We start from the raw sequence: 9,045 nt of genomic DNA on the forward strand, positions 1-9,045 counted from the left end.
CTGAGGATGTAGCAAAAAATGCTGAAGCATATGCTGAACTGATCCAATTCCTCGATGACAAAAGTTTGTCCCTGGTCATGCGAGAGGCTGCGGATGACGGGCGTGGAGCACTCAAGATCTTGCGGGACTATTATGCTGGCAAGGGTAAGCCCCGCATTGTGAGTCTCTACACAGAATTGACTTCCCTGCAAAAGCTGAGTGGTGAGAGTGTGACTGACTATGTTATACGTGCCGAGACCTCAATCACAGCGCTGAGGAATGCTGGAGAAGTATTGAGTGATGGACTATTAGTTGCAATGGTTTTGAAGGGGCTGCCAGAATCATTCAAGCCTTTTTCCATTTTTGTGACTCAAAGGGATGAGAATCTCTCTTTTGCGGATTTTAAGACAAAATTGCGGAGTTATGAGAGCACTGAAGGTATGCGCACAGCTGTGGCCGAAGACAATGTCATGGGGGCCCGGGAGCATCCAAGGAAGGCCAGTGCCCCAGCAGATGTAAGGGTGCGGAGCACTGAGAGCGGGGACATTGAGTGTTTCCGTTGTGGCCAGAGAGGACACAAGACAAGACAGTGTCAGCGTTATCAACAGTGGTACAGCCAGGGTAAGCGTATCACATGGCGAGGAGGACGGAAACAGCAGCGGCAGGACAACGCACAAGGGGTGTACGAGGAGACAGACAACACTTTTGCCTTCAAGTTGGTGACCAGTGATCGTCAGCCAGGGAGCGGTGTCACCAGAAAGGGGTTAATGGTGGACACCGGTGCGACATCGCATATCATCACCGACCTGGCCAGGTTCAAGGGCTTTGACGACCGATTCCAAGCCGAGACGCACTGCGTGGAGCTGGCCGATGGCACAAGGGGGTCGCGGAGCGCAGAGAAGCAGAGGTGTGTCTGGTCGACAACAGGGGGCGGCACCTCAGTGCCACACTGAAGCAGGCGCTGTATATCCCCTCCTATCCCCAAGACATCTTCTCCGTGAGAGCTGCAACTTCCAGCGGGGCAACAGTGATCTTCAAGGAGGGTGAAGACGTCCTGCAGTATAAAGACGGTACACGTTTTCTTATTCATGAACATTACAGGCTGTTCTATTTGCCTACTGTGCCAGTGAACAATGACTGTGATGATCAATGTATGAGTTGCCATGATATTCAGAAGTGGCATGAGATTTTGGGACACTGCAATTTTAATGATGTTCAGAAGTTAGAGAATGTTGTGGATGGTATGCAATCAAGGGTAAAGTACCCAAGTCTATGCAATGTGATGTGTGTGTCCAAGGTAAATTCACTCAGAGTAGGAACAGAAAGCCTGATGTGAGAGCCAAGTCAACTCTAGAGTTGATACACACTGACTTGGCAGGCCCCATTGACCCAAAGTCCAGAGAAGGGTATAGGTACGCACTTTCCTTTACTGATGACCACTCAAGTGCAGTGTTTGTGTACTTTCTGAAGCACAAAAGTGACACAGTGAACGCCACAGAGAGGTTCCTAGCTGACACAGCCCCATGTGGGAATGTTATGTGTATCAGGTCTTATAATGGTGGTGAGTTTACTGGACAGGGTTATCAAGTACTACTTCGCAGGAACAGAATCAGACATGAGACATCAGCACCATACTCACCACACCAGAATGGCACTGCTGAGCGCAACTGGAGAACTCTTTTTGATATGGCTAGATGTATGCTCTTAGAAAGTCAGTTACCCCAGGAGCTATGGCCGTATGCAGTCCAGACAGCAGCAGTGGTGAGGAATAGATGTTTCAACAACCGCACCAAACAAACACCTTACTTTATGCTGACAGGAAGGAAACCCAATATGTCCAGGATGCAGAAGTTTGGTACTGTGTGTTATACCTATAGACAGGACAGGAAGAAGCTAGACTCAAGGTCTGACAAAGGCATCTTTGTTGGGTATGATAAGAACAGCCCAGCCTATATGGTCTACTATCCTGACAGTAGAAAGGTGATGAAACACAGACTGGTGAGGTTTATGTCCAATATTGAGGGACAGGAGACTGATGACGTGTCTGATGACGATGACGTTTGTGTGCAGTATAGCACAACCAGACCTGACCCTGACAAACCCAAGCAGTGTGACATTCCAGAGACTAGGCTAGGCCCAAGCCAGATAAGTCTACAGCCAGCTGAGGTCAAGCCAGAATCGTATTCTCCAGATACCCTGAGTAGAGAGAGGAGATACCCTGATCAGGTCCAGATCAGCATTGATTATTGCTATACCTCAGACTTTCAGAGAAGCTGTGACTTCATCCAACTCCAGAGAGTGGGTAGATGCAATGGATGAGGAGATGAAATCACTCAGGGATAACACCACATTTACTTTGACCACCCTACCTGAGGGCAAGAAAGCAGTGGGGGGTAGATGGGTGTATACTATCAAAACCAATGCTGATGGATCTGACAAGTATAAGGCCCGCTATGTTGCCTCGTATAGTCAGGAGGTGGGTGTAGATTATGGAGAAACCTTTTCTCCTACTGCTAACCTTACCAGTGTGAGAGTGTTAATGCAGAAAGCTGCTCAGGAGGATCTGACCCTCCATCAGATGGATGTTAAAACTGCCTACCTACATGCACCGATTGATTATAAAATTTACATGGAACAGCCAGAGGGGTATGATGTAAAATCTCAGACAAATGAGAAAATGGTGTGTAAACTGGAGAAATCATTGTATGGGCTAAAGCAATCCGGTACTACAAGCCTAAATTAAATCGGTTCATCATAGAAAGCGATCGAGTCCCTTCAGAAATCTTTTCAAAATCTCTTTATGAACTTTTTGAAGTGTCAAAATGGTAGTTGTGTACATGTCAATGGAGGAACAGAAAGCTGTCATATTTCAACAAAAAGATCTTCATTTGTGTTTCGAAGGTAAAAGTCTTGCGGATTTGGAACGACATGAGGGTGAGCAATTAATGACAGAATTATCATTTTTGCGTGAACTATCACTTTAAATGTTTTTGTTGATTTCAAATCATAATGCGTCAATTAAAGGTTCTTGACAGAGAAGCTGCAGCTGCCAGGCGATCATTTCAATACTGAAATTAGTCTAGAGAATGGACCATTTATATGCCTCATTTTTAAATAAAAATTTAAAGGTGATGTAATTTTCCTCCCCAATGTTACCTTCTTATATCTCAGCTTAAAATGCAGAGATATCTGCAAGTAAGCCATTTGTAGGCTCACTCCTTCAGGCTTTAAGACCAGATTTAATTAAATGGATTGTAAGTGAATTTTCAGTCATAATTTTAAAACAGTGAAATGACTTGATATATTTCAAACATTTGAATGTCTATAGACCACATTATTTTGTGTGGTAACTGACACATTTAACTCAGAATATTGCTTTATCTCAAACAAACAAACAAACAAACAAACAAACAAACAAACAAACAAACAAACAAACAGTAATCATTTGTGATCTCTCCTGACCAGCAGGGGGTTGTAGCCTCTATCGCTGCAGCTGTAGAGCGGATTTCCCATCAGCCTCTCGAGAAGAGAAACCCCTAGTCCAAACACAGCAGCAAGTCTCGACTTCACCACTGGCCCCAGTTGCTTTGGATCACCAGCAAGCACAATCTATTGAATAAAGATAGGTAAAAGTCAGAGGATATAGGCTAATAAACAAACGAACAGTATAGCTCAATATAGTTCCAAAGGGTCAACACAAACATTGTCAAGTCTCACCTGCCCACTTGCCTCAGACAGCAAACTCAGAGGGATCAGAGTTTCAGGTTCAGTGGCCTGACCAGCCTCATCCACAAACACATGGGTAAAATGACCAATCCTAAAAACACACATAACACACACACAAAAAAAATTCCAACATTAAATTCAAACCTCACTGGTTCTTTGCATATCATGTGACATAATGCCATTGTGCAAGAACCAATGACATATTAATTTGAGAGTGAATAACCCTTATATTTCAATACAAACCGAGTCATCTGGATTACTTTTACGCCATCTTTGTGTCCTTTTCAGAGGATGAAACTCTTGGACCCCATTAGATATGTTTACATTAGGGCATTTCGATATTTTGTTTTTCTGCAATATTTATTGCGATATGAAAATTTCAGCAGATGACTTTGAAAAGAATTAAGCATTCTAGAGTGATTGGGTTGATTTTGTAGGGGACTGAATCTGCATAGAAAATAATAAAGAAATTACAAGCCAAGATAAATACAATAGAACAAAGATACAAATGAAATAAACAGTGCTTTATGTTTTTCAGGTAAGTCTAACAGTATTCAGGTACAGGGATTGAATAACCAAATGTAAAATAACACAGCATAGTCTTCACTGAATAAATGAAATATAATTAATCTTTGTTATAGCTACAAAATCGATTTTCTCTTTGTATTTTGTTGTTTGATTAACATGAATGACAGTCAGCAGCAGGAATATTAGGCTGCTGTCACTTTAAGACCGAATGCACAGATAAGCCATAATCGACTGCGTTTACTAGAAAACTCACGAGAAGGACATTTTTACATAATTTTTGCGTGCGTGTGTTCGTTTAAGCTTATTCTTGCACTCAAACGGTTTAAAATCGCTTTAATGTTTAAACTGACAGGACCTAAAACACATGCAAATGATAAACTTTCCGTCTATGATGGTTAAACTTTGAAATTAATCCAAGACTCACGTGCGTTTCGAAACATGGCTCCTGGTCTGTACGGATCAACTATGATCCCTATACTTCGTACATCCTGCTATGTGACTATCGTGGATGCGCACACCATGATATCGATGCTAAAATGATATGTCGTGATTTTTGGATTCTGAAAGCTCTGTTTATTTGACCCCTAGTCCGATCACATTTCCATTTACATGAATTCTGCACAAAACTTCAGCGCATGTGCCATATTCACAGGTCAGTCACTACATTCATAACCGGAGTGAATGATGACAGCATTCTCATTTGTGAACCAACCCATTTAAGTGTGGATTAAGTGTCAAAATAAAGCACATTAGTTTATGAAGTATATTTAAAGGTCCCATGACATGCTACTTTTTGTAGGCTTTAATATAGGCCTTAGTGGTCCCTAGTACTGTATCTGAAATCTCTTTCCAAAAATTCAGCTTCGGTGCAGAATTATAGCCACTACAAGCCAGTCCCAGAATGAGCTTCCTTCAGACAGGCCGTTTCGGTGTCTGTAGCCTTAAATGATAATGAGGAGGAGAAAGGCGGCGCAAGGTGGAGGGTGGGTGTGGCCTTGACCATCTTGCGCAACGGTAACGTGGCGTGCATGTTTACGTTGGATATAGCAATGGCACGAAGACACGCAGTCTTTCAAGCATTTCAGTTTGACCCAGAATCTGATCCAGATGGAGAAGCAACAGATGAAGAAGTTGCAACTCAGCGGATCCAGCAGGACGTTTCCGAATGGTTAGTTTAAAATATTATGTCTGGATACGGTACTTTATTCGGATGGTTTACAGTTATTATCATGTAGCTAACGCGAACCTACTGTTGCCTTTTCATGAGAGATCTGTAACGTCTGTATTTATCTTATTACAATATCATCAAGCTCTGCGATCTTGAAATGCGGATATCGCGCGCGCCATATAACCAACAGGAAAACGGTTATCCAAATAACAAAGACGTGTACAACACTCGCGTTACAGTGTGTGTATTCACACACATAAACTGCATAGCTAATGTTACAGCCACATTCTACGTGTAAAATCTAGGTAACCATAAACAGTAAAGCAACACACTTATATATCATTAGTTGACTTACTTGTCCGAGGTGTGTAGCTGAGCCAAAGAGAGTGATCCAGACTTTAGTTTCAGACATTCAGCAAGCCCAGCTCTGTATTGACCCTTTGGTGTTCATTTGTACATCCAATTATTGAGCAATTGTTATGCTTCGCTCGCTCAAAAGCCATGATATCTCTCGTGGACAAACTAAAATCGCGCGCGCGCGTTCCTACTTCCCAGTGCATTTTCTCATGGGCGAGAAATATTCTCTGGGCGGGCAAAGCAGAGAAAGGGGAGGTAACATTTCCTCCTTATGACGTCATAAGGAGGAGATTCAAGATCAGCGCGTATGAGCCTCCATTTTCTCAAAGGCAGAGAAAGATAGCAAAAGCTCGATTTACACCGATTGAAATTTCTAGAAACTTGGGGACCATATACAGGCTAGGGGAACTCATATTAATGTTAAAAAACCTCAGAAAGTGAAAATTTCATGTCATGGGACCTTTAAGAAAAGAGCCATGTAGTGCACAGTATGCAATGAAGGCCCTTAAATATCAGCGTCTTACCTTAGACCGATCTGGTAGAACATTCCAGCACTGGAACAAGTGCAAACAACAATACGATGAAAACTGGCATGTCGAATATCTTCTCCAGCTCTTGCGTACTGACGCAACTCCTCTGGCATAGACTGTAGAGCACAAAATATGATCACAATAAATAAAATGCTTTACTGCCTGTAAAGATCAGAAGGTCCTGGAATAAAACCTCCTTGGTCTATTTAATCAGTGTTCTGTTAACGACAGAATGAGAAACGCATTAAAACAACAGGCTGCAGTTCCAGCTGGAGACACAACACACCTCTTCTGGCCTGCAGGTGGCGTTAACACGAGCCAGACTGGCAGTGTTCAAGTATCCGCTCTGGTGCAGGCGCGTGCAGACGAGGTCAGCGGCGCTGTTGGAGGGGGTGCACACCAGCACACGACTGCAGGGGATGCGGTGATGCACCTGCGCACACACACACACACAAAATACACACACAACACAATACACAATGTATACTACAAACAGTGCTGAGAGATTAGAAATTCAGCGATGAATTATTTATTTCCAATACAACCAATTTATTGCCATGAAAAATGCCAAACAGCAAAGCTTGCTCTTTTATTTAGCAGCAGTGCAAGAGTTCACTATTGCAGGTTAGTTATTGTTGTGGGGTTTGTCTTTTGACAACTTGCACAGATTGCATTGCAATTAACTACTCGTCCACATAATGGTTATGTACATTATTGTGCTTTGATGTGAGAGAAAAAAAAACATGTAATCTTGGAACGGAAAACGGAAATGTAATCATATGTTCTAATAAAGCAGCAAATTATGACAGTGTCAGTAAATTGTGGCTTTAAAAAAGGCAATGACTGATGATTCTGTTTTAGTACATTTCCTCTATTCTTTTCTGACTCAGCTAGACATTAATGTTATAATAAAGAGAACTTGTTTAGTGACAAATTGAGCAAACTAGTGATCATTTATATGAATGCGTATTTGCTGAATACCAACAGTATATGAGAAAGTATTACAGTGTTTGCCTTTCGATTACCAATTAAAGGAAGCCAATTCTGTTTAATAGGCTAATAATTTTATAAGACAGAACTTTAAAGACAATAAGCTAATGGAGACAGAGAATGGGACGTCCTTTGCATCTACGTACTTTCAAAATAAAAGTCCTGCTTCAGACACTAATAGGTTTAAAAATGCCAAATATCAGCCGACCACTAGAGCACACTTAAACATTATGCAGTCCTTAAACATTTATTAATAGCCTTTGTTTTAAAAGAATTTGCTCTGCCTCGCAGATTTCCAGGCACATGCACAAACTGTGTAGTAACTACCTGCAGAATAGCTTCTATGAGTGTAATGGTTTTGCCTGTGCCAGGAGGCCCAAACAGGATGTAGGGCGTGGGTCGACACTCTCCACTCAGAATCTGTTTAATGGCCTCTTTCTGGGCAGAATTCAGCTGAACGTTGAAGAACTGGCCAGGGTTTGGGATGTGTTTTGCAGACAATGTCAAATCTGAAATAGCATAGATTTGTCTCAAATCACATAATGACAAATTTCTAAGGAAATATATATGCAAGCAGCAAGAGCCACAATAACAAGATTATTGATTAGTATGCTAAGTAAACATAGCACACAAAAAAAAAAAAAAAAAAAACACACGGTCCACTTCAGAAAGGTGAGCACTAAGTGGCATTGTCTTCAAACTTGTCAGGGACCTTCAGGACGTGCTGACTATGTGATGCATCAGCACAAAATTTGGTAGAGATCATAGTCAGCACGTCCTGAAGGTCCCTGACAAGTTTGAAGACAATGCCACTTAGTGCTCACCTTTTTGAAGTGGACCGTGTGTGTTTTTTTGTTTTTTTTTACACTGTGATGCATCAGCACAAAATTTGGTAGAGATCAGTGTAAAAAAATTAAAATAAAATAATAATTTGGTATTGACGGATTCAGCATGAACCACAGAACACATAGGCAGATCATGATATTTCAACAAACATTTCAATTTAGGAGCAAAACCAGACATTTTTCAGATCTCTTGGCCTGTAGGTGGCTCTGTTCCCAAATCTGGCAACTACCCTCAGATCATAGTGCTGATTAAGTTCATGTTGTTGTAAAGTGCCATGGGAAGTCAAACTTCACTTAACATTTTCTTACACTGAAAAAGTTCATTTCCTAGCTACTTTCCTAGCTAACAGTTTATCAAACTCAATGACTTGTCATCTATTGGAGTATCTGAAGGACAGGTTTTTCATAATATCGATTGTTTGGTCAATTCAAGAAGGTCCAGACTTTAAAGCTCTTGATTAACTACAGCATTTGTTACAATAAGGCTATAATTACAGGTAAGACTGATGACTCCTCACAACTATGCTAAGGCCAATGTTGATTTTATTTAAAAAAAATTATCTATAGCATTTATTAAAAATAGCAGCCTACACATCTAGAAACTATGGCTACAACATTTTAAGGTGGGCATACACTGCGATTTCAGCAAGGTTATCTACTCACACTGAACGAGTAGATCTCATGCGATGTAAAGCCAAAGCTCGCGTTTTATGTGCTCACACTATACAGTCTGAACGTCGAGCTGCGACTTCACTGCTCACACTATACGTGTGAAATATGTGCAATAAACCCGTTTTGCGCCAATAGACCATGATATTGTGTATCCAGAGATATTGTCAAAACAAGCATCAGCTATCAATATCAAGAGGATTTAGCATTTCCAATGTGTGTATTAAATTATTATAGTAGCTTCCTATATATT

At 41.3% G+C, this 9,045-nt stretch overlaps 1 protein-coding gene across 2 annotated transcripts in view; it reads right to left on the reverse strand.

Annotated features, from left to right (window-relative positions):
• The window catches only part of mov10l1 (Mov10 like RNA helicase 1), a 61,119-nt gene that overhangs the window by 8,092 nt on the left and 43,982 nt on the right, over positions 1 to 9,045 (reverse strand). For both annotated transcript variants that reach the window (XM_082173927.1, XM_082173928.1), the window contains 5 exons: positions 7,606 to 7,787; positions 6,575 to 6,721; positions 6,283 to 6,404; positions 3,697 to 3,796; positions 3,442 to 3,588 (listed from right to left, as the gene is read on the reverse strand). In XM_082173927.1, coding sequence (XP_082030053.1) covers positions 3,442 to 3,588; positions 3,697 to 3,796; positions 6,283 to 6,404; positions 6,575 to 6,721; positions 7,606 to 7,787 — 698 coding nt within the window. The remainder of the gene's footprint in view (positions 1 to 3,441; positions 3,589 to 3,696; positions 3,797 to 6,282; positions 6,405 to 6,574; positions 6,722 to 7,605; positions 7,788 to 9,045) is intronic.

This window comes from Leuciscus leuciscus (genome assembly GCF_965113295.1).
Source record: "Leuciscus leuciscus genome assembly, chromosome: 6".
In the NCBI taxonomy this organism is placed as follows: Eukaryota; Metazoa; Chordata; class Actinopteri; order Cypriniformes; family Leuciscidae; genus Leuciscus; species Leuciscus leuciscus.